Raw genomic sequence first — 25556 nt, 5'->3', positions numbered from 1 at the left:
TGGTGTGATAACACACTGCCCCTGATAGCTGTCCTGACCTAGGACACGAGACTTACCCCATTGGGACACTGAAGAATTTCTGCCTCAGATGACAAACTGGGTTTTGGCATAACTGATACGGTATTCTTCTCGTGGGGTTCACTGGGAAGAGCCAAGGCTTTGAAGCCAAGACAGACTTGGGTCCGGGCCATGGCCCTGTCGTTCACTGGCTTTGCTGCTCAGGTGGCTCACTGGCCAAGTCACTCAGGTGTCACTGCGCCTTAGTTTCCTCCTCTGTGCAATGGATCGAACAGTACTTACCTCCAGGACGGCTATAGAATCGTCAGCGACACCTGGCAAAGTGCCCAGCCCATGGTGGTTGGCGTTGTCTCCATGGCAGCTGTCATGAGAATAAATACGAAAGGCCTTGTGGAGTAGGAGGGGGAAGACACACGTCAGCAGGAAAGGGAGGTTGCTCATCTCCTGCCATGGCAGGAGGGTTTGCACCCGATTCGTTAAGGAGTGGCGCCACATTTGTTCGGTGGAAGGTTAAAAAAAAAAAAAAAAGAGAGGGGTGGGGGGCAGGATACGGCCCCTCTGTAAACATTTAGGATCAGAGTTCGTTCCTGCACGTTCTGGTGTGTAGATAAAGGGCTTAGGGGTTGACACCAGGATGTACAGTTGGCTTCTGAGTCCTGCCCGCTTTGGGACTTGGGGGTGACATCCTGCGTGGGTGATTAGAAGAAGCCGGGGGCTGAGTTGCGAAGACACCCAGAATGTTTTGAGAAGTCACGGGACAGGAGGCTCACCAGCAAAGGCCAGCAAAACTGCCCACAGAAGGGAGACGACTGGTCAGAGCCTGGCAGGTGCCAAGGGAGGGACCAGTGATATAGGTATGGCGGGGAGCAAAACATCCCAGCGGGACCTCACCTAACAAGCCCTCTCCCAGTCTTCACTGTCCTCTCCTGAGGTGAGGAGGCTGGTGAGAGGCTCCTGTCCCTGAGTCCCCTCTGATGTTGGTACAGGGACAGTCCTGAGCAGACCTCTCCAGCCTCCGGGCCTCAGTTTCTTCTGCTGTGGGCAGAGATGAGTAAGATGGGCCTCTCGGGTGGTGGTTTTGCTAACTGAGTGAAGCAGAGTGTGTGAGCGGCGTCGTGCACTCTACAGAAAAACACAGATACTGTTTTTCTTGGAATACTCACAAGCTTGAATAAGTGAGTCAAGAGCATTGAATTTAGTGCGGCCCAGAAATATTCCATGGGATCAGGTTGAACTTAGGCAGTTGGCAATCTATCCCTGTCTCCTTTGCCCTTCATTCTCGATTCCTTCGTGTTCGGCACCATCTGAGGTCGCTCTAAGCAGCGCTGAAAGGGGGTGCCACCAACTCCTCCCAGCTTCTCGCTCAGCCTGCGGTCTGGGAGGCAGTGGGAACGTGCTGCCACCTGGTGGTCACTGCTGAGCACAGAGCCCCTGCCGACGCTCGGGAATAAGCCTTGTGGACACTTGAAACTGGTGCGGGGAAGCCTCTGCCCTCGCTAAGACTCTTGTAGTATGAGCATCTCCTTGCTTTCTGAGAGCCTAGAATCTGGAACAAGTTTAGAGTTAGCTGAACCCTTCCCTGGACTCTCCATTAGGGCCTGGAGGCCTCCTGACACACGAGGTGCGGTGGGGTGTCTGGAGGGTGGGGCGTGCACCCCCAAGGAGTTTCCCTTTGTTGAGCAGGATTTCCTGTTGCTCAGAGTGAAGGGACCTTGACCTCCCTCTGCCCCTTGTACTGGTTCTGAGTATCCCGAACTCGGGCCACAGTTCTGGCTCCTTGGCCAAGCCGGTGTGGCTCAGGTCAATGGGCCCTAGTAGGAAGCCCCCTGGGGACAGTGCCTCCAGATCAGCCCCTAGAGGAAGGCTTCTGGAAAGGCCCAGTCTCCTCCTCCTGTGCTGACCGAGAGCAGGGAAGGGAGGGGTGCTGGGAGAGGCCACCTTCTTGGCCACCTCACTCTTTTTAAGCCTCCACTGATGGCTAGCAAGCAAGAAGCTTTATAAAAATATAAGGTTTTGGGGAAGTGGTGATGGGGCCAAGAGGAAGCGGACAAACTGATTTTGTGCAATTCTGCAGGCAGCAGTGGAGTCCATGTGAGCCAACCCCAGGCGCCTCCCAGCTGCTTGACATCCTGTCTCAGCAGCCTCCTGGACCAGTTTCTAGGACTCCAGAGGGTCCCCCCCACCCCCGGGCTCCTGCTCAGACAGCATCTTGCTGTGAGTGCAGGGTGGTTGCTGGGGCTTCTCAGGCTTGTCTAGGAAGCTGCAAAGGAGCAGATGAACATCTGTCTGACCAGCCTCTCCTGACATTAAACAGAACCCCAAAGGCAAGGTTGCAGCCCTGTGGCTGAGCTGTGTCCAGGGGTGTCAGGCCAGGGTTTGGGACAGGTGAGGCCTTTCCCTAGGACTCAGATGCTTTTCCTGTGGTTCAGGTTGATGGATTCCCTCCCCGATCCTTGCCTCCTCCATGGAGTCCATGTTCTTTTAATAAAACCAAAACAGACATGGCCCTTCTTTTAGATGGGGAGATTCCCTGAGCCACATCTCACTTATAATTTATTATTTAAAAAAATTTTGGTCGGGGGGGGGGAAATGGGTGGCTCAGTCAGTTAGATGTCTGACTTCAGCTCATGTCATGACCGGTTTGTGAGTTCGAGCCCCACATCAGGCTCAGAACCTGGAGTCTGCTTCAGATTCTGTGTCTCCCTCTCTCTCTGTCCCTCCCCTGCTCACACTCTGTCTCTCACTCTTTCTCAAAAATAACTATTAAAAAATGTAAAAAAAAAATTTTTTTTTGGCACTCTGGTCCAACAAAAGGTTTTCTTTCTATTCCAGATCTCCCCCTGAAGCCCTGCCAAGTGCCCTGCTCATTCTTTCAGAGCAGGTACCAGACCTACACTATGTTGGTGCTCTGTTCCCATGATCTTGGTCGCCTCTTTCTTCTCTGACGCGGGGCTTGAATTCGCGAATCACGAGATCACGACCTGAACCAAAGTGGGACGCTTAACCTACTGAGCCACCCAGACCCCCCAAATTACTTCTCCTTTCTGAGCCTCAGTTTGTTCAGCTGTGATTATAGTCAACATTTCATCAGAGAGCATTGAATGAGACCATGAAAGTAAAACCCTCACCGTGGCAGGTGGTATGAGGGAACATGCTCAACCGGTCCTAGCTGATTCTATGCTTAGTGCCAAGCTGATGCCCCCCGGTTCACTGAGGAGCTTTCCTATTCATTCATTTATCAGAAATATACTTGAGCACCTGCAACCTGCCAGCCGTGGTGGTGGGGCTAGAAATGATGAGTGGAGACCCCTATGCTCCAGGGGCGTAGATAGCAGGGGAGGGGCTTATAAACACAGCATGGTGAGGGGATGTCTGGGAAATTCTCTTTAGGGTCCTGTTCGAGAATAGTCTTGAAGGAAAAGTGCTTGTGTTCTAGGTGGACACAGGGAGAAGGGCTTTCTAAGCTGGGCACACGTGGGGGAGGAAGAGAAATCATGGCGGTGCTTGTGGTTTTGGAGAAGAGGGGGATCCAGGCACCAGGAGGCTGCAGGGGGCTGGGAGACCCCACCTCGAAGGGTCTCGTTTGTCATTCCAAAGGGGCCGGACTTGATCCTGAGGGCTGCATAGAGGCTGTGGGGAGACTTGCTTCTGGAGATGGCTCAGGGGGCTGAGACGGCGTGTCCATGAGAGATGAGGGAAGTTACCCAAGAGCAGCTGTGGGGCGTGTGGGGGGAGGGGGGACAAGATGACCATCTGTCCTGGCCTCTCTGTCTTCTTTTCCAGCCTGCTCTCTCTTCTTTTCCAGGTTGCCTTCTGGCACTCGGTCTGGAGTGAGAAGTTGGCTCAGGACCCAATACTAGGCAAAAATGCTAAGTAATGTGGAAACCTCTCTCCTCATCCCTCCAGTCACCCCCCTGAGCACGGATGGGTTCAGCCTTCCCTTGGTTCCTGGACAGGAAATGTCCAGAGAATTCAGGAGACACAATTCCCAGGTGGGAAAAGGGGTCTAGGTCAAGGTGTCTCAGGTGCGGCCCCAGCCTCTCCTTTTCCCCCTAGATTATTCTCTCCCAGGCTATTCTGCACCCACCACACTGCTCTTGTTACAGGTGCAGGGACACAAAGCCCTCTCCGTGGCTTCTCTAACACGGCCGAGATGGGCTGGTTAGAAAAGGACTCACTCAGGTCCTAAGGGAGGATGAAAGGGGTAAAGATCAGGTTTCCAGCTCTAGCTGTGGAATCCATCCCCAAAACCTTGCTCCACTTTCTGTGGCTGGATCCGTGGCTCAGGTACTTTCCTGGCCTCTGCCACCTTCTCCCTCCCCCAGCTTCTGGCTCATAATGACACAGCCCCCCTCACACCTCTCTCTCTAAATGTGGAAGCTGTCTGTTGCCTGACCAGCTCTCGAACGTGGAGCAAGGCAGACCTGGGTGGCCAAGCACCTCCCTGGAAACCGCTCCCTTACTATACATTCGCCCCAATGTAGCAATATGACTGGTCCCTACCCCAGAGTGTCTTGCTCTCACATATTGGCTGTTTGGTCCTACCGGGTGGCAAGGGGCTAGCAGAGAGGGTACTTTTTTTTTTTTTTTTTTTTTTTTACACCCTGTCACCAAAATTCAACCATTGCTTTAGGGCAAGAGCGACTTCTTTCGGTAGCACGCAGCCTCCTAGAACTTGCTGTCTGTGACTTCCTCCCCTGAAGCAGAGATAAAGAAAGCAGTTGCAGTAGATACTCTTGTGAGAAGCTGCGCTGGAGGCTGGCGAAGCTTCTCAAGTTCCCACGGTGCAGGGATGTGGGCATGGTTAACACTGGAAAACGTTGGAAAGGCGGCGGGCGATGCTGCTGGAGAGGGCTGCTGCCCCTTAATGTCTGGGGGGTTGGGCCAGGGTGAAGTGGCAAGTCCAGGAGGCATGGGCAAGGTTATTCAGACTTGGGCCAACTTGAGATGGGGGGAGGGGGTGTGGGGGGAGCAGAGGGTCACATGGAAATGCCACGGCCCCGAGGCGTCTCACCGGTGCCCTGGAAAGGATGTGAGCAACACTGTTGTCGGTGTTGAATTTTAGTTCTGGCTGCGTGTAGATTGGGGTTACTTAAAGCAAATATTATAAACCTTCCGATCCACTGTGTGAGCTCGGGTCCACCCATCCCTTCTTGCTGTGTCTCTAAATAACCCCAGTGGGCAGGACTGGACCTTAAATAACAATTGCATTTAAGTGTCTGATTTCCAGAAGCTTCAGACCAGGTGATGAGCAACTTCCAGGGAAGCAGTTTGGTTCCTCTTTTCATGCAGGTGGAGGTGGGCGAGTGGGAGAGGTATGCTGTGTGATTATGTACACGTGTGGCCCTTTCTCTCCTTTCTGCCTGGCCGGTCATCCTGTTGTCCTGTTGTTCCTCAAAGAGATTTGTCACAGGGGTGGTTGCTGGTGTGAGGGCATGTGAGACATTGGTGGGCATGTGGGCTGACAGGGGGAAATGTGGAGTCAGCAGATGTGATGCTTGTGGGAGGTGCTGAGTGTTTTTGCCCTTCTGAGCAGGGGATCTTAGCTTGTCTTCTGGCAACGGGTCTCTCTCTCTCTCTCATATGAGGGAGACCGACAGTGCAAGTGGGGGAGGGACAGAGAGAGAGGGAGACACAGAATCCGAAACAGGCTCCAGGCTCCGAGCTGGCAGCACAGAGCCCGACGCGGGGCTCCAACTCACCGACTGCAAGATCATGACCTAAGCTAAAGTCAGACGCTTAACCCACTGAGCCAGGAGCCTGGGCAAAGGATCTTTGATACAAAAGCTGGGTCCCAGCTGGCCTCAGTGCTTGCTGTCTGCACTGTCTTAGTCTGTTCAAGCTACTGTAACAGAATACTGCAGACTGGGTGGCTTATAAGCCATAGAAATTCTGCTCTGGAGGCTGGGAGGTTCAAGATCAAGACACCGGCAGATTTGGTGTCCGGCGAGAGCTAGCTTCCTGGTTCATGAATGGCAGAGGGAGTGAAGGAGCTCTTTGGGGTGTCTCTTATAAGACACTGATCCCATGCCTGAGGGCTCTATCCCCAAGACCTAGGCACCTCCTAAAGACCCCACCTCCTAATACCATCACTTTGAAGATCAGATCTCAACATATACATTTTGCAGGGACACAAACAGTCAGTCTATAGCATACGCTAATAAAAACCCAAAACAATAAATTCTGGCTAAGGCTGCCACCACAATCTATTTCTTGTTCCCCTGTGGCTCTCGTTTGCTTCCTTGTCACGGGATCTTTCTGCTAAGTCAGCAGAAAGCCAGAATAGAAGAGTCTGTGTTTCCACTGCTCTCCCACCCGGCACTACACTCCTATCCGGTCCCCCAGTGAATGAATTCAGAGCCTTCTCCCAGCCATTCACACCCCTCCTCTTCTCTTTCTATCTTCTGGCTGAACGTCCCTGGTCTCTGCTTCCTCTTGGCCCATCTTACTTCCTGAAACACCCCTGAAGAGGGCTGCTTATCTCGATGGAGCTCAAGTGGCCCCCTGGGGGCAGGAGGCAGAGGTCTTGAGCGTGTCTGTCTGGGGAACTAAGAGCCGCAGCACTTTCAGATTCAGCCCACAGAGAACTGTCCTCCACGCTTCCGGGAGCCCAGGGATGTGTGGCCCACAAAGAGGCAAGAAGTGATTGCCCCTAGATGGGCTCTCTCTAAGAAAAGGTGGGGGCGTCTCCAAGGGAGTGTCCCATCGGAGAAGAGAAGGAATGAGCGAGTTGTGAGTTTCAGACTGCTGCTGCTGCCCCTGAACCTCAAGTGAGGTGCCTGGCAAGAGCTCGACTCACCGGGCTGCACGGATCCCGTCAGCACGCCTGCTACTAGGGAGGCTCCTTGGCGAGAGCAAGATGGCTGTCAACAGCACTGCCCTGTTGTTGGCCAACGTGACCTACATCACCGTGGAGATTCTCATCGGGCTCTGTGCCATAGTGGGCAATGTGCTGGTCATCTGGGTGGTCAAGCTGAACCCCAGCCTGCAGACCACCACCTTCTATTTCATCGTCTCCCTGGCCCTGGCTGACATTGCCGTTGGGGTGCTGGTCATGCCTTTGGCCATTGTCATCAGCCTGGGTATCACAATCCACTTTTATAACTGCCTCTTCATGACCTGCCTACTGCTGATCTTCACCCATGCCTCCATCATGTCCTTGCTAGCCATTGCTGTGGACCGATACCTGCGGGTCAAGCTCACAGTCAGGTAAGAGGGGAGGTGTGATGGAGGCGCCTGGGACATGGGGCTACAAAATTCAGATCCCAGACGAGTTGTCAGTGAAAACAAATCCAGACTGGCCTCTGAACTTGAAAGAGGGCACTACATTTCTTTGCACCATTTGATGTGTGAGGGGCTTAACGACGCTGAGCTGGGACTCTGGAACAGAGAGGAATGCTCGATCTTTCTCCACTGACTGTGGGCGTGTATGCTCGGGCCCCCGGGCCAGCTAAGGATGATGAAAGCTTGATGCGTCTTTAATTAGTAAAAACTGTTCTTGAGTTTTAGAAATGTTGGAAACCTACCAGATAAAATAAGGAGCGAACAGAAAAGAATAGGCGGGGATAAATGGATGGTTCTGTTCTTTGCAGATGTAGGTTATTTTAAAGTTACTTTAACTTTGCTTCCTCTTCCATGTAGAGACGGGGATCAAAACGTTCTCCACTGCAGAAAGCAGTAACAACCTTTCCTGTGACCATGTGAATAGAATAGGCCCACCAGTGGAGACATCTCATTCCCCAAGAGTCCTGAATAGCAATTGTCTCATATTCCTCCTGTCTGGTCTTGGGGAAGAGACGTGGGGAGAAACCTGCAAATCTGCAAACAAGCCAGGGGTCAAAGCCCAGATCTTGAGCTCTGAGCTGGGGCAAGTTGTTTAACTTTCTCAGCTTTGGTTCCTCGTCTTTCCACGGTGGTTAACTTTGGAACTCTGAACTCAGACTTACCTCGTTTCCATTTTTACCTCTGCCGCTTTCAGCTCGTGCAGGTTACTTGCCCGTTTCTTGTTTTCACCTATAAAGTGGGGACAGTGACTACAACTTCCTCATGAAATCCCATAGGTCAGGGTGCCCTGGGTGGCTCAGTCGGTTAAGCATCTGACTCTTGGTTTTGTCTCAGGTCATGATCTCACAGTTTGTGAGTCAGAGCCCCCATCAGGCTCTGTGCTGCCAGATGCGGAGCCGGCTTGGGATTCTCTGTCTCCCTCTCTCTCTGCTCCTCCTTCGCTTGCACTCTTTCTCTCTCAAAATAAATAAACTTAAAAAAAATATATCTTTCTAAAAAAACGAAATGCCTGCCCAGTCCGTGCTCGATCAATGGTAGTTCAAACGACTGTTATCCTCACCCGTCACCAGCAATGAAATGGACATTATCATAGAGATAGCTTTTATTTGTTGTGAGGTTTTTTTCATTTTATTTTTTTAATGTTTATTTATCTTTGAGAGAGACACAAAGCACAAGTGGGGGAAGGGTCAGAGAGAGAGGGAGACACAGAATCCGAAGCAGGCTCCAGGCTCCGAGCTGTCAGCACAGTCCGACGCGGGGCTCTAACCCACGAACTGTTGAGATCATGACCTTAGCCAAAGTCGGACGCTTAACTGACTAAGCCACCCAGGTGCCCCTGTTGTGAAATTTAATTGAGCTAAAGTCTCCTGAGGACACAGTCAGTGCTTAACACAATCAGTTTCCTTCTCATAGTCTGTGTGGAATGTTGTCAGGAAGGATGCTGGAAGGAGAGATGGTGACTCTTGTTGGATGAGTCGTTTTAGGTCCTGGAAGCACTTGAACCTGAACTCCACAACTCCACAGACCCATGTGACTCAAACACCAAGTGTGGATGCCATTGCAAAGAGAGAAGCAGGGGCAGGCACGGATGGGGGGGAGTGTGGGAGAGGCAAAGTGTAATTCCTGGACCAAACAAAACATGGCCGGAAACGCGCTTTGAGGAGATAATTTCTCACCAAGTAGGCGATGCCAGGAGACTTAGAAAACTCTTATCCTCCCAGGAATCAAAGAGTTCTTGAGCTGCGAGTGTGGCAACATATTTCTAATCCATTCTAGATGGTATTTCTTTTTTTTTTAATTTTTTTAAACATTTTATTATTTATTTTTGAGACAGAGAGAGAGCATGAACAGGGAGGGTCAGAGAAAGAGGGAGACACAGAACCTGAAACAGGCTTCAGGCTCTGAGCTGTCAGCACAGAGCCCGACGTGGGGCTCGAACCCACAGACCATGAGATCATGACCTGAGCCGAAGTCGGACGCTTAACCGACTGAGCCACCCAGGCGCCCCGTGGTATTTCTTGAAAAAAACAAAAAACAAAAAAGAAGTCCCTGGAGAAATTTGCAGGAATGCCAGCACTCTCCAGCCTCATCTTCCCCTCCCCCACTCCGTTAGCAATTCCTACCGTGAACTCACCCATTCTCTTCCATTCAAACAGATACAGGAGGATCACCACTCAAAGAAGAATCTGGTTGGCCCTGGGCCTTTGCTGGCTGGTGTCATTCCTGGTGGGACTGACCCCCATGTTTGGCTGGAACATGAAACTGACCTCCGAGGACTACAGAAATGTCACCTCCCTTTCATGCCAGTTCCGTTCTGTCATGACGATGGACTACATGGTCTACTTCAGCTTCTTCACGTGGATTTTAATCCCCCTGGTTATTATGTGCGCCATCTATCTTGACATATTCTATGTCATTCGGAACAAACTCAATCAGAGCTTCTCGAGCTCCAAAGAGACAGGCACGTTTTACGGACGGGAGTTCAAGACGGCCAAGTCTCTGTTTCTGGTTCTCTTCCTGTTTGCTTTGTCCTGGCTGCCTTTATCCATCATCAACTGTATCACCTACTTCCATGGTGAGGTGCCGCAAATTATACTTTACTTGGGCATTTTGCTCTCCCATGCTAACTCCATGATGAACCCTATTGTCTATGCTTACAAAATAAAGAAGTTCAAGGAAACCTATGTTTTGATCTTCAAAACCTGTATGATCTGCCAGTCCTCTGATTCCTTGGACCCAAGCACTGATCAGACTTCTGAGTAGTTATCCGTGAAAGACCCCTCTTCACCCCATTGACCTTCGGATTCGGCATCAGTAAACACTTGAAGAACCACCCATCTGAGCCAAAGGCTTTCATGTCCTTAATTCCTTCTACTGAGTGGGGAGCATTTGACTGGCTGCCCCCAGTGGTACCTCCCCTAACACCCCCTTTCTATTATCCAATTTTTTCCTTGTCTTTCTTTGATTCTATGTTCTGGACGACTGACTTGAAGAAAGCGTTCTACTGTTACTACTGCCTCCTGTTTGGGAAGGAGGAGAAGTCAAGGTATCTGAAGGATGCTTTGTTGACTTACTGATGAAAGGTCCCGATCTGGATGTGTGTGGTGGTGACTCAGTTCCTTTCTGTCGTGGAACCAAGCAGAGACACCTACACCATCAGATGCCAGGGAGATGGTGGGAGCAGAGTTTAACAAACGGGGATTTAAACTGCTGAATTCACCAGTATTTGAGTAAATGTATTTGAGTAAATAAAAGATGACGGCTAACTGTTGTGTAGCTCTCTGCTGGGGGTCAGGGTCACTTGGGGTTGCAGACCCCAGCTGGCTGCTCATGGCGCTCAACCTGCTTGCCATGTTCACCTGTTTGGACTCTGGGGCCCTCACTTCTTGCCTAGAATACCCTGTTCCTTTTTCCTGGGCTGATTGGAGCATTTGCCAACTTTATGAACCATTCATCAATTGTTAGAGAAGGGTCAAAAGAGGCAAAAAGAGAGAGAGAGAGAGAGAGAGAGAGAGAGAGAGAGACAGGATAGCTATTCTTTGCTGAGCACTTTCTATGCACTACGTACTTTGCATACATTTGTCCGGACTCCCTCTGGGGTAGGTCCCACCATTACTATAATCTAAACTGTGCAGAAGAAAATGGAAGAACAGAGAGGTTAAATAACTTGTCTATAGTCAAACAGTTAACAAGTAGTAGAGCCAGGATTGAAACTCAGCCCTGCCTTCTGGGAGATCCCAAGCTCCTCTCCACCTATTCTCAGACACGAAGAGGGGCTTGTAACTTCTCCAAAGTCCAAACTTTCAAGTTCATCTAAGGTACAATCAGCAGACACATGGATACAAACTACAGCTTGAATGCTTGAGCACGGCCGTACTCAGGTACGCCAGGCGGGGACAGAGTTCCAGCCACACCTTTCAAACACTGAGCGTGGCTCTGGAGATTCAAGGGCACATCTCTGGTGTGGTCCGTGCACACTTGCAGCTGTGGACTTTCCCCAGACAATGAATATATAAACTTGATGAGAGCAGCAAGATGGGATTTCAATAAACCACTTCCAAGAGAATAAGTATACTGAAAATGGTTTATTATTATCATCATTATTATTAGTTCTTAGCCGATTCTGTAAGTTTATCCCGACCGCAATCTTGGGCCAGGGCACGATAACCATATTTATCTAGTTAACATTTCATTTCAGTAAAGGTCCCCGCTTGTCTCCCCCTATCACCCCAGGAAGAAGAACACTGTCTGGGAAGTTGAAAAACTTCCGTCTACTTTCCTACTAGCCCCAAACTGAGCTGGTCACCCACCCACCCACTTCCCTGCACCGCTCACAATCTATCTTAAAGGCAAATGGCTGGACCGCGGCGCCACTGTCCCCGGAAGTGTGGGAGGCTACCTTCAGCCCAGCAGCCTCCCCTTCAACATTTGGGGATCTATTTTCTTTAAAAATCCAAGCGCCAGCCCCAAAACTTCCACCAAATTTCCCCCTAAATGGCGTCCCCTTGTTTGATTTAAGGCTTTGCCCCCTGAATTAGTTTTTGTGCTGAGTTAAAACGCCCCTCCAGGATGAGGCCCCGGGTTTACTGTGGGATTTTCTGGTGACCCTGTTGCATTCTGCTGGCCAGAAACCACCTCCGCCCCGTCGGACCCTTGAGGGAAGGGCTGATCAGTTTTCAGTCCCAGACACAGGTGCTTCCTAATTTACAAACAATCTGTAACATTGTAGTAGCAACACTTCACACCTACTGTTTTTGAAACTTGAGGGGTGCCTGGGTGGCTCAGTCGGTTAAGTGGCCGGCTTCGGCTCAGGTCATGATCTCGCGGTCCGTGAGTTCGAGCCCCGCGTCAGGCTCTGTGCTGACAGCTCAGAGCCTGGAGCCTGTTTCAGATTCTGTGTCTCCCTCTCTCTGACCCTCCCCGTTCATGCTCTGTCTCTCCCTGTCTCAAAAATAAATAAAATGTTAAAAAAAAATTAAAAAAAAAAAAAGAAAGAAACTTCATTTAAGGGGACTACTTCCCTCAAAACAAAGCAGCAATCTGTCCTGGGTCATCGCTGTGGGAAGATGAGTTTTCTGAGTTTCAGAAAAAACAAACTTTTCTTCTTTCTTCTCCCTTTCTCCTCCTCCCCACTCCCCCGCTCTGAAGTCCACTGCTTAGCAGATCCACTGAGGGTTTGCAGGGAGTTCAATTTTTTTAAAATAATTTTTCTATGTTTATTTATTTTTGAAAGCCAGAGAGAGAGAGAGGGCTCGAGCACAAGTGGGGGAGGGGCAGAGAGAGAGAGAGAGAGAGAGAGAGGAAGACAGAATCCAAAGCAGGCTCTAGACTCTGAGCTGTCAGCACAGACCCCGATGTGGGGCTCAAACTCACGAACCTCGAGATCATGACCTGAGCTAAGTCGGATGCTTAACCGACCGGGCCACCCAGGCGCCCCAGGAGTTGCTTTTTTTTTTATGTTTTGTTTTGCTTTGTTTCAGTGAAATGGGAATGTCCTGAGCTAAGATGTTCCACCAGCCCAGAAGAAGCCCTTAAAATGAGAATGCCTGTTCGAGAGGACTCAGAAAAGATGAACTAAGAATCCCTGGTGAGGGGCTCGGGTAGAAGTGGTGAGCTCCACCCTGGTTTCAGGTTTAGAGATTAGTGTCACCGGCGCTTCCTCCAGGCTGTCTCCCGGCTAGCTCCCTTCAGCTGAACAGTTGAGGGTGGCTGTTGGGCTTTTGTTCACAAGGAATAAGGAAAAAAAGACTACCCAGACGAGACCAAAGTTTGCTTCCTCCTCCTCCATATGAATTCGTTGGAATGAAGGTAGGCGCTGAGTAGCTGGGTTTATTAACCCATTTATTATTATTATTATTATTATTATTAAGTCAACTGTGGAAATAAGCTAGGACCAGATGGGAACAGGCAAAAGCTATCCCAAGCTTGCAGTAGCCAGGGAGTCAGTCACTGCTACTTGGATTTCGGCAGAGACTTAAAGGCGTGCAGAGGAGGGGGGCAGGCTCTACAGGGGAAACTGGGAGGCTTTAGTTGTGCCCTGCCTAGAGGCTGCTGGCCCCGGGGAAGCTGTGGGCGGGCTAAGTAGCAGTGGGCATCCTGTGGGATTGGTTAGGAGAGCATATTTGGCTTTCTCTGGTTGGTCCCAAGTTGGAAGCAGGACAAGAATTTGGGAAGCTGTCAGTTATCCCTGGCCATTTGGGGTTGATGGTCACGGGGATTATCGATTGGCGTTCTGGACTTCTGCTAGAGATTACGGTCTGACTTCCTACCAACTGGACTTCTGGCGGGCCGGCTTCCCCGGCCAGTTACTGTAGATAAGATGCTGGTTTCCCTGGCCAGAAATTCTGTCCAGATGTCTATTGTCATATGTGATCTGGCCATTGCCCGCTGGTGTATTCAGTTTCTTACAACCAGATGCGTATTTTCTAGAGAAACTCTGCCCTTTGATGCCACGCCGGGTGTGGTGGGAATGGGAAAACAGGCTGCCTCTTGCCCTGACCACTCAGGTGATATGTGTAGGTCACGTCCCCTTGTAAAACGTAAAGTATCTATAATTTTGCAGTGTTGTTACTGTTGAGGAAGAAGAAGAGTGTGATGGAAAGAACTCTGTGTGTGTGTGTGTGTGTGTGTGTGTTTTCCTCCAGATTTAGCATCAGATTATCATGGCTGTACTTGGGCATGTGAACTTGAGGCAGTTTCCTAAAACTGAACCTTGTAATATCTGTGTCAGAGTTGGTTTGTTTGTTTGTTTGTTTGTTTTACTTTTTATTATGGAACACTTCAGGCACACAAAAGTGGAGAGACCAGAAAAATGACCCCTCCGATATCTATTATGCTGCTTTAATAATGGTCCACTTACAGCCAATCTTGTTCCCTCTATGCCCCTACCCACCTGCTTGCCCTACCCTGACTATCTTGAAATTTGGGGACATCAATTAATTTCCTCTGCAAACATTTCAGGTTTTATTTGTAAAAGGTAGTTTTTAAATGATCAGTGGGCTTCTGCTTCTTACCCATTCATCTTCTTAGTTTGCCCATCTAAGGAGCAAAAATTAATTCTGCCCTTATGAGGCACCAGGAGAACTAACTGCACCACCTGGGAGTCAGGATACTGATAAGACACATCCGTCCATTCTCTATAACTCCGGGCCTCTCATTTGCTTTAGAACGTCACCTTTTCATGACTTGCGCACTTCACTGACGTCTGGGCACAATCCATTTCTCCTTCTGTTGGTGCTTTTCTTTGGTTTCACGGCACTTTCTCCGAGCCATTCCCAGTGCACGATTTGCACGCAGCTTTCTCAGAAATAATACTGATTTTAAAAAATATGACCACACAAATTATCAATTGCTATCTAATTTTCATTGGTTTTCTTGATCACACAGGCCAGCCCTGATTCGGTTGAAGAGGGAACAACAGCATGAATGCCGGGAGCCATCGGAGAGGCTGGTTCTTGACGATGTCAGGATCCCCTCTGAAACAACGTAACCATAATTTCTTAGCATCATCAACTATGGAGCCACTGTCTAGACTTTTCTCAACTGTTTGCTTCAATCAGGATCCAAATAAGTTCCCTATATTGTAATTTGTCATTATTTCTCTTAAGCCCCTTTTAAACTATAGATTCCTCCTTCCTTTCTTCCTTTTTTTTTTTTTTTCCTCCACCTTGCGGTTCATGTGTTGAACTCGTAGAGGTTTGATGAGGAGTAAATGAGGCAATATGGGTAACACAACCAACATGGTGCAGGTGAAACTCGGCCTAGAGCTGGCCGACATGCTGACTTCGTGTGGATGAGAGAGAGGTCCCCCTGCCTCACAAGAGGACATGATTGAACACCCTGGACGCTCATCCACCTCTGGCCATTGATGGGAGGTGTTGGCTCCGGGGTGTGATAAGTAGTGCTCGGTCTAAATTCACCTGGGAGGCGGTTCCACAATTCAAACCCTAAAAGTCGTTGGTCAGGGGGCACCTGGATGGCTCCGTCAGTTACGCCTCTGACTTCAGCTCAGGTCATGATCTCGTAGATCATGGGTTCGAGCCCTGTGTCAGGCTCTCCACTGCCAGCACAGAGCCCGCTTCAGATCCTTGGTATCCCTCTGTCTGCCACTCCGCCTCGAGTGCACGTGTGTGCTCTCTCTCTCGCTCGCTCGCTCAAAAATAAATAAAAATCAAAATCAGTGGTCAGACCAGGAGTCCCAAAAAGAACCAAGAGAAGCTTCTACCTCTGCACGGACAGATACCCTTGGTTTGCCTCAGCTCTGCCTGGCAAGCTCTCAAGAGTTCTGGAGGCTGCAGCCCTGCCTGCCGATACTCAGACACTCACACCGACACCACTCCATGCTCCAGACACCAGGCACAGCTCATAACAGCTTCGTGCATTGCCCCTGACCCCGCTCCCTGGGTGAGGCTTCATGGTCCACGCGGGAGTCAGGGGAGGTAATTTCCTTACTGGTCTTCCTCTCAACTAGACGAGAACGTGCCTCTGAGCGTGTCATCCTCTGGCAATAACCCAGTCCACTGGCGGGACAGGGCACAGTTGGACACCTGAATGTGTGTCCGTGCTGATGTGTGTGCCTGTGCTGGTCTGCATGTGTATAAGGCTTTGTTGTAGCAGGGTGGATTTATCCAGGAGGGGACTCTCCATTGCTGTTTTGGGAGTGCCAGAAGCCCACAATTTTTTTCAGTTGCCCATATTGTTATAAAAGTAAGTTTATGTCCACGAACGGCATCCCTCTGATGAGGTACCCTTGTGCAGTACACAACCTGGATAGCTATACATAGTAGCACTGCTTGGATTGACTGGTCATTTTGCCCTGGTCTCTTCAAACAGGATCAAACCAGCTTAAGCTCAAAGATATCTGTTTTCTTTAAACAGATCCAGGATTCCTGAAACCCTGGGGCGTATCTTACCATTCCAGGTGAAGGTTCACTTCCTTCCAGTCATGGGGCTCTTCATTCTGCTTTTCTTGACTGTCTTTTCAGGTAAGATATGGGGAAAGAACATCTGTAGCCTCCAAACTTCCCAGACACCTTGCATTTCCTTCTCCCCTCCTGCTTAGTGGCTCGAACCACCCAAGAAGTGGGATGGGAAAATAAAAGGAGAAAAGAGATCCTGTCCAAATTCATCCTTGCTCTTTGCTCTGCTAAGAGGGTTGTGAGGAATTTGAAAGCCTCAGCGAAAATGTGGGGCTCTGTACTCTCCCTTTCAGTGTAAGGTCCCCTTCCCTCCCCCTTCTCTTCGTCAAAGTGTTTGAGCACATGGACGAGACTGGGACTTTCCACTGTCTGCCGGTGCCTGAGCCTGAAGGTGGGACTCGGGGGACCAGTCCTGGCTCTGCTGCCCCCCACCCCACCCCCCGGCGTGCTGACCTTGACGGCTGTTGTGCCTCTCCCTGGGTCAGGGTCCAGCCCTGTAAGCTGAGCATCACCCCATCTTCCTTGTGGGGTTGATAGGAAAACAAGATATCAAGTCACATCAGTTGACATCAGCGACGTGAGCCTGCCATGCGGGCTGGTTGTTGGCGGCATCTGAGGGGACCTAGCTGAGAGATGCCTGCTGCTCCCATCTCTGCTCCTCATTCAGGTCCTTCCCCAGCCACCTTCTAGGGGGACACGGAGTACATGACTTCCTCACTACACAACACGCTGAGATGATGGGGCTGCCCGCGCAGGTCTTGTCCGGAGGGAATAGGAAGCTCTCGGCTCCTAAGAACAGAACGTGACTCCCTCTGTTCCCAGCCCTCTGCAGCCCGCAGAAGCCTCCACACCTTCTCGGTTTCTTCCTGAGGGGTCCACAGTGGCATGGACACAGGGGATCTGCTAACAGTGATCCTCGGGCTCTTCCAGCCCCCCAACAAGCAATGGGGAGAGGCCTCCTAATTTCTTGATCCTCCGGCCTCAGGCCAGGGGACAGGACTTCTCCAAGGTTGCTACATTAGCTTGCTAGGCCCGCCGTAACAAACGCCACAGACTGGCTGGCCGAAACCACAGAGGTTGATTTCTTCACATTTCCAGAGGCTGGATAGTCCAAGATCAAGGTGTGGGCGGGTTTGCCTTCTGCTGAGACCTCTCTCCTTGGCTTGCAGAGGGCTGCCTTCTCACTGTGTCCTCACAGGACTTTCCCTCGACCTGTTGTCTGTGTCCTAAACTCCTTTTTCTTTTTCTTTTTTTAAATTTTTTAATGTTTTATTTATTTTTGAGAGAGAGAGAGAGAGAAAGACAGAGTGCGCAAGCAGGGAGGGGCAGAGACAGAGGGAGACACAGAACCTGAAGCAGGCTCGAGGCTCTGAGCCATCAGCACACAACTTTGCTGATAGTGGGACTTGAACTCACGAACCGTGAGATCATGACCTGAGCCGAAGTCGGATGCTCAACTGACTGAGCCACTCAGGCGCCCCCTACACTCCTTTTTCATAAGGACACCAGTCAGGTTGCATTAGGGGCCATTCTTAATGACCCCCTTTTAACTTAATTACCTCCTTAAAGGCTCAATCCGTCACATTCTGAGGTACTAGAGTGAACACTTCAATGTGTGAGTTTTAGCGGGACCTCTTTCTGCCCAAAGCAGTTGCTAACCCAGAATAAGCAAAATAAAAAATCAGCCTCCAGTGCTTAAACTGATTTTGCTCCAGTGCGGCGGGAGCTGCAACATATTTAAAAGGACGATGGTGTGTGTATGTGTGTGTGTGTGTGTGTGTGTGCATGTGTGTCATGCCCTGAGGGACACAGGAAGCAAGCTCATCATCACTCTGTCCTGCCTGACCAAGGAGGATATAGGCTGGTACCCGTGTGGCATCCAGTGGGACTTTGCCAGGGACGACTTGGATTTTACAGAGCTGGTTGTGACTGACGACAGAGGAGGCCTCGCCAGTGATTTTTGGTCTGGGAAAGGTAGGGACCCTGTCAGGGGTCTAGTCAGGGGTAACCCGCAGTTGTGCATGTTTGTTGGTGTGGTACATACTCGCTGAGGCCAGTGAGCACCAGGTCAGGCCCCCCTTAGGTTCCTTGGGGTACCCTGGTATCTCCTTCTCTCCAAGGTAGGGTCGTTGCTGATGGTGCCGGGGATTAACTTGGAATTTGGGGAAGAAGAGGGTGGGTGGGTGCAGGGGTGCTCTTGGAACCTCCCTTCCCTCGCAGCGATCTGGCTCACGGCATTTGGAGAGGCTCACGGGGACTAACAGGTGGGAGAGCTTTGTGTTGCTGGCCAGGAAAGGCTCAGGAGTTCTCATTACACGTCTGTGCTCTGTGGCCAACCTAGTAGGTCTAGAATCTTGAAGATCCATTTCTTGAGAGGTGAGTGAAGCTGTAAAAAATGACCCAGGTGTCTGGAAGAGGACCTTCAAAGACCATCTGCTAACTAGTTTCATCATCCACAGGCGTAACTATCACGGCCAAACTGGTTAGGAGTGCAGTTTACACGGGGAGGCCACTGGGTGGGTGTACATTGAACTTGAGCCTGTGGTGGGAGGAGGCCTGTCTAAGCCGGTCAACTGCTCCTTTGGGCCAGGGCTGAGACAGAACTCTCCAGATGCTCACCTAAATTCTTCTGTCCAATGCTCTTTTTTTTAAAGATTTAAAACCTCTTTTTAAATCAGAAAGCCTCTGCTCAGGCAAAGAGCTTATGGAAAGTACCAGCCTTCCTCTTTTTCCTTCTGTGGCTTCTCAGTGTTTCCATTTCTAGAAGGGATGCCTTTCTATCATAATCCAGAACGTAATGCCAGTAGGAAAACAAACCGAGGACTTAAGGGAAGCTATAGGAAGCCTCCTGGGACTAGAGAATCTTGCTCACACTTGACCAACTAGTAATTTGTTTAGGAAGCATCTTATTGAATGTGTGGCATCCTTCACTCCTAAAATGTTTCTACTGCACTGTTTTAGGCTCGGGATGAAAGAGGCCTCGCTTAAATGTGCTCCTTAGTTTCAGTGAAACAAAGACCCCTGCCCCTCCCCAACGAGATTTGCCAGAGACGGCAGTGTGGGTGGGCCATGGCAGAACTTCCCCCATTGGGTTTCAGTGGCTGCCACGAGCACAGTGTGGCAATGATGCCACCTATCGATCCGTTCCTTAAGGATTGGACTGGCCCTCTTGTGCCTCAGGTATCATAGCCTTCAGCCCGGGACTCTCTAACCATGGGCCACATCTAGTCCACACAGGGCTTTGGTGCACCTCTGGAAAGGTGGCCCTTCCTCGAGGTGCCTGGAGCCCAGTGGCAGGGCATATGGCTTGGCCAGCAGAGGGTGGGCTGGATTTCAGCTCCTACCTGTTCCCTCCAGCCTGTGCCCTGTGCAGGGCGCATTTATACAGCTCCTCCCTGTGCCTCTGCTAGACCCAGCAGAGTTGCCCAGAGCACTCGTTCTCTGGGGATTGAATGACGGGCAGAGATGCAGAGATGCCGAAGGCAAAGGGCAGGCCTGGGGGCTGGCCTCACTTGACCCCCAACCAGTCCTTTCTGCTGCAGACCTATCAGGCGACAGGAACCGGAGCTGCAGGGCTTCCAATGTGGCGCACAAGGCCAACCCTCCAGGTGAGTCGGACCTTGGGGAGGACAGGCCGGTGTTGGGGGGTTGGGGGGGAGGCAGGCGAGGATAACACAGCGTGACAACTGATTTGCACCTGCTGCTCTTTAGCCGCATGTCGTTGGTTCTCGTTCTCCACCTGAACTGTGTAGCTTCAATGTGACCACGTGGTTTCTTTCAGAAAAATCTAGTTTAGGACTCTTGAACGTAAATAGCAAAAATACCCTCTCATGATGTTAATTGAAAAGGAGGATCTACCCTAAGGGGAGAGCAGTGTTGCATGCATGAAGGGTGAGACATGGCACCCTCAGCAATGGTCCGGAATGTCTTTGGGACTTTGTCTCTGATCCACTGCTCTCGTGTGTGTTTGCTTCCTCTCTCTCTCTCTCTCTCTCTCTGCACTGCCCTTTTCTGTTTCGTCGCAGCCACTTCTAGCTCCGGAGTTTATGTCTCCCCTGTTCAAGAGGCCATCCAGTCTGAACACTGGATCCTCCTGCTCTGGGTCCGTGTTAGTTTCTGAGGCAAGGGCTCAGCCCTGCTTGGTCAGACCGCCAGCCCGGGGCCAAACAGGCGTGGGCTGGAGAACACGGGCACTCTGAAGAGACGTGGTGACCAGGAGCTACTGGGACTAGGTGGGGTGGGGGCAGGGCAGAGGGACAGATCCCAGGAATGGGGATCCTGAGCACGGAAATGAAAGGTGGTTTCTTTTCAGTCGACATGAAGTCTGTCTGTGATTCCTTCCGGGATGTCCATTCTCATAATCTGCATACTGATCACAGGCTTGGGGATAATCTCTATAATTAGTCACTTGTCCGAAAGGCGGAGAAGCCAGAGGAATAGAAGGGGTAAGTGGCCACTGGGGGTGGGGATTAAGGAAAATGAAAGGGCCAAGGAACAGCTTTCACATGAGTGAACGTGCCCTTCATCTGTTGCCTGGACCCATGGAGGCCAATGCAGTCAGCCCCATAGACAGGGGTAGATTCTGCTTCATGGTGACAAAAGCCCCATGAGAGGTCACAGAGAGGACACAGTAGCCTTGGTAAGTGGAGGTATGTGTAGACTAGGGAGGAGGGAGGCCCTGAGATGGTCACACCACGGGTCCCAGTGTGTGCGAGGGCCACCTGCCCCCCAGCACGCAAACTTTGGGAGGCAGCCTTACTCTTTGAAACTTTTTGTTCATCTGGAGGGACTTACCAAAGGACCTCTGGGGCCACTGGGTAAGCAGACATAGAAAAGTCTCCTTGAGAAGGGTCAGGAGCAGAAGAGGACAGGCCCATGGCCTCAACTGTAGTCTTAAGCCAAGGGAGGAACAGCCCTTAAACTTTGTGTCTCCTTCTGCCCTTGGGCAATTACAGGTAAAGGCCCAGCTAGAAGCCAGAGAACCAGTCAAGCTCCTTCTGTGATCCCCACACCTCTGGTAAGTTCCTTCCTTGGCTCTTCCTGGGCCCTGCGCCCCACAGCCACCTGACTTAGGGATCTCCCTTCCTAGACAAAGAACAGGAAGTTTGTTCAGCAGGGACTGTGTGGATCTGGGCACCTTTCCTTTGGGGCAGCATCAGAAAAACCAAAATTCTTTTTTTTTTTTTTTTTTTTAATTTTTTTTTTTTTTCAACGTTTATTTACTTTTGGGACAGAGAGAGACAGAGCATGAACCGGGGAGGGGCAGAGAGAGAGGGAGACACAGAATCGAAACCGGCTCCAGGCTCTGAGCCATCAGCCCAGAGCCTGACGTGGGGCTCGAACTCACAGACCGCGAGATCGTGACCTGGCTGAAGTCGGACGCTTAACCGACTGCGCCACCCAGGCGCCCCAGAAAAACCAAAATTCTTAAGGCAACCATGTGGTGGTTCTGCTAACCCCTCAAGTGGACACAGGCTAGAAAGAACATCGTATACAAGTGCCACTGCTTGGCCAGTAGGGTTTCTTTATTTTAATTTTCTTTATGTTTATGCTCAGAAGACACAGAAGTACCTTGGGCAGTGGAGAGACTGTAGGCATAGGTACAAAATAGACTCCCCCCTCCTGTGGGTGTGGAAGTGCAGAAAAACATTTCAGAGAATGACGGAAAACAGAGGCGCGCACACGCACACACGTGCACGTGTGGCAACGCCTGTTACGGAAGCACAAGGGTAACGCCAGGGGAATCTGAGAGTCACAGTTAAGGCTGTGAGGTCTCCTAGTCTCTCGGTGATAACGTGGCCCCAGGTGGAGCAGGAGCCCTAAGAAATCAAAGCCATGGCTCCGTTTTGTCCTCTTAGAGCTTTGGGAACCATGGAGGTGAAGAATATAGACAAGGCAACATCTTTCTCAGTTCTACCCAAGACTGCTCCCTTCGGGACCCAATTGTATTCTAGGTTTTTTGCTAAGACAGACAACGTCACCGCCTTAAGGCATGATCTTGGGTAACTTGTCGTTTCTCTGGGCCTGTTTTCTTCTCTAGCGATTGAGGACTCCATTCTCATACTCCCCACGAGCTTTTAATTCCTACATTCATTCATTCTTTCAAACACAAGGACCGTGCTAGATGCTGGGGATACAAAGATGAGCGAAAGACATAGCATCTGTCTTCATGGCACTTATAAGGTAGAGTGGGAGGAAGACAAACTATCACACAGATGAAAAATGTGTCAGCTAGCATAAGGACGGTACGGGAGAAGCACATGGTGTCGTGGAAGTTGAGGCAACGGAATCCAACCCCCTTCCCTTGTAGCCAGGGGCGGTGCAACCTGTTTCAGCCCCAGCCTGCTTCCTCACACTCAGCCAGTTGAAACATGGCAGCTGGAATCAAGGGCCCTTCTGGCTTTGATGTTCCTGGGCTTTGAAGGGGTCCGGTTGCATTATATCACCGAAGCTCGGTGGGAGGTGAATGCAGGCCCCATGTGCCAAGCATCCCTACTCACTGACCAATGGGCTTTGAAGTAATGACAGCTGATTTCTTCCCTGAAGACATACTTTGGTGTTTGGGCCCCGTAAAGCCACCAGGAGAGAGTTTGCAACTTCTGTGGCAGAAACCACTCGGCAGAGGTAGGCAACACATCTCAACTCCATTTCCTTTGTCTATTCCCCACAAAGTAGACGACTCTTTGAAGCCCTCCTCCTGGTGTCCTGGCTCCAAAGAAAATGGCTCGTCCTGAACAGACATGACTGAAGATCTCTTTCATTTAGTTTATAAATAAAGTGATGCTGCCATCGTCACCGTGACGACCGGCCCACACCTTGGGGATGGATTGTGATCTCTCAGGTGTTCCGAAGGGCCCCCCCCCCGCCCCAGGTTGCCGGCGCTGGCTTGCAGCTAGGTAAGAACAGTATTAGCCACGGGAGCTGTGCTAGGCCATGCCAGAGCAAGGCTGTTGCCGCGGTCGACAATATCTCAAGATCTTAGTTTCCACACCCTCAGCTAGCTGCCAGGTGAAGAGAGGGCAGCATCTTGGTCAGGGGATCAGGAGATCCCTTGTGTTTTATTGGTTCGCCCATGAACTCCTCACTGGTGTTGAATAAACTCTGAGGCATGACTAACGTCTCCTGGGATATCACTGGAAATGGATTTCTGGGAAAGTTTAAACTATGATATTGCAATATCTGCTTCTACATTGGTATTACACGCTGTCCTACCCCCATGAGGCGAAATCAGCATTTCTCAGATCTTCTTGGTGAAAAGGTGGTCCTCTGTGGGAAACCGCCACCAGACTGAACGGATGCTGCTTGTGACACTCGGTGAGAAGCCGAGGTGTGGTGGGTGAAATATTCGGTCAAACCAGGAAACACAAATCAAGACCGAGGCATCGGCAGCCGTGGGTGCAAGTGAAGCTATACTGTCATTAACAGCAGAATTACCTAAGCTCTCAGTCTGTGCCTTCTCTCCCCATATAAAGTCTTTTCCTGCAATTTCAGGGGGTTCCCAGGGGCTCCCCATCACCGCCTCTGCTGCCCTCATAAAAACCCCGCTCTTCTGGTATCTTGCAGTAGGGTGCCGGCCAGTGTCAGCGCTCAGGGTAATCAGCAGTCCTGAGGTCAGCGTGGGGCGGGAGCAGGGAGAATGGCTCGTGCCACGATTCTGCACGTGCCCTGCATATTTAGGTCCAGGCTTTCATGGTGTCTTCCACCCAAACCCCTGTGTCGGTGGGGAGCTCAATGCTACCCACAAGCCCGATGAGAAGGGGCAGGGGTGTGGGGACCATCCGTTTCCTGCCATCCTCCCTGTGTCCTTGTGGCCAGACCCCCTCCCTCCCAGAGTCTCAGAGCAAACAGCGTCAAAAGTGTTGCCTTTTCCCTCATCTACAAAACAACTCCAGGCCCTCCTCCGTGGCCACGTTCAAGCACAAGCCTGCCGATTCTACAAATAGCAATCCAGTCTGGGCCCCGTGGGGCCATCTTACTGCACGAGGCAAGACAGCAGGCATCAATCTTCCGTGACAGATGAAGACATCTATCGCTATTCTTGGAAGATGTATACTTATGAATCTGGAGAGCCATTTCCCTGAGAATCCTACAGGTTGGCTCTGACTCCATGAACCAGGGTTCTAGAGCCTTTTTTTTCCCTCCCGTCCCTGGCACTGACTTTTGAATCTCTGGTCAATTACTTAATGGCTCATTTCATCCAGCAAGACCAGGTGCACACCAGTTTTCACGACAGGGAGACAGAACCCAAAACTTTGTAAACGTACGGCTCTGCTACTAAAAATGGGGAAGCTTCAAGAAAAAAGCAAGAGCAATTAATGTGATACTTCATGTCCAAGTGGGTGGCCCTGGGACAATGCTTACTCCTCCTCTTGGAGCCACGTAAAAAGCACTGGCTCTCGACTGGAAAGCTGAGGTGGCTTCTAGTTTCACAGGTCTGTAGAATTGTTTGCTGTCAGCCCCGAGTTTGGGAACGGGTGACAGCTAGAGAGACCTCCCTGAGGTGCTCCCCACAGCCAACGACAGAAGGGCCTTGGCTGCCCTCCCGGGGCTGGCCACTCTGCTGTGCTGTGGTCTCTGCACAAGACTCGTCCCCAAACCGTCTTTCTCCTCGGTTTGTTTGCTCCCAAACTGGGCCCGCTCTTCCACTGCCTTCTCAAAATCCAGCTGTCAATGGATGCTAAGGTGGCTCAGGTGAAGCGTTCGACTTCGTTGTTTGTGAGTTCGAGCCCCGAATCAGGCTCTATACGCTGACAGCGTGGAGCCTGCTTCAGATCCTGTCTCCCTTGCTCTCTGCCCCTCCCTCTCTCTCTTTCTTAAAAATAAATAAACACTGATTTTTAAAAATCCAGCTCTCTGGGGCGCCTGGGTGGCGCAGTCGGTTGAGCGTCCGACTTCAGCCAGGTCACGATCTCGCAGTCCGTGAGTTCGAGCCCCGCGTCAGGCTCTGGGCTGATGGCTCGGAGCCTGGAGCCTGTTTCCGATTCTGTGTCTCCCTCTCTCTCTGCCCCTCCCCCGTTCATGCTCTGTCTCTCTCTGTCCCAAAAATAAATAAACGTTGAAAAAAAAAAAAATTAAAAAAAAAAATAAAAAAATAAATAAAAATAAATAAAAATAAAATAAATAAATAAATAAATAAATAAATAAATAAATAAAAATCCAGCTCTCAGGAGCCACTGCTCCATCTCAGAATGCACACGCTCTCGATTAGGTCACCCGACTTTCCCTTGCTAGTTTCTCTGCCATTCTACCTGCTCTGGGTGGGCCAGCTTAGCGTGCAGGCAAGATGCCAGGAATCGGAAGTTGGAAGACTTGGATTTAAATGTTGCTCTGCCGCTT

At 50.7% G+C, this 25556-nt stretch overlaps 2 protein-coding genes and 2 long non-coding RNA genes across 4 annotated transcripts; 3 read left to right on the top strand and 1 right to left on the bottom strand.

The window, feature by feature from the left end:
- The first annotated feature begins 6338 nt into the window (after positions 1-6338).
- On the top strand, positions 6339-10568 carry ADORA3 (adenosine A3 receptor). Its single transcript, XM_045478643.1, has 2 exons — positions 6339-7227; positions 9459-10568. Exons 1-2 carry the CDS (start codon positions 6878-6880, stop codon positions 10063-10065), a joined length of 957 nt encoding a protein of 318 aa, XP_045334599.1. The 5' UTR covers positions 6339-6877; the 3' UTR covers positions 10066-10568.
- A 2166-nt stretch (positions 10569-12734) lies between these two features.
- LOC123598441 lies at positions 12735-14937 on the top strand. Its single transcript, XR_006712600.1, has 2 exons — positions 12735-13110; positions 14689-14937. It is a non-coding gene; the product is annotated as an uncharacterized LOC123598441 (long non-coding RNA).
- LOC123598442 lies at positions 14043-16341 on the bottom strand. Its single transcript, XR_006712601.1, has 2 exons — positions 16215-16341; positions 14043-14777 (listed from the first exon to the last, which is right to left on the bottom strand). It is a non-coding gene; the product is annotated as an uncharacterized LOC123598442 (long non-coding RNA).
- A 1387-nt stretch (positions 16342-17728) lies between these two features.
- LOC123596839 (transmembrane domain-containing protein TMIGD3-like) lies at positions 17729-22742 on the top strand. The gene is made up of 5 exons (XM_045475112.1): positions 17729-18194; positions 19763-19832; positions 20544-20665; positions 21176-21237; positions 22581-22742. Exons 1-5 carry the CDS (start codon positions 17969-17971, stop codon positions 22740-22742), a joined length of 642 nt encoding a protein of 213 aa, XP_045331068.1. The 5' UTR covers positions 17729-17968.
- Positions 22743-25556: the final 2814 nt, after the last annotated feature.

Source organism: Leopardus geoffroyi, chromosome C1, assembly GCF_018350155.1.
Source record: "Leopardus geoffroyi isolate Oge1 chromosome C1, O.geoffroyi_Oge1_pat1.0, whole genome shotgun sequence".
Lineage (NCBI taxonomy): Eukaryota > Metazoa > Chordata > Mammalia > Carnivora > Felidae > Leopardus > Leopardus geoffroyi.
This window is presented reverse-complemented; position numbering and strand designations above follow the sequence as displayed.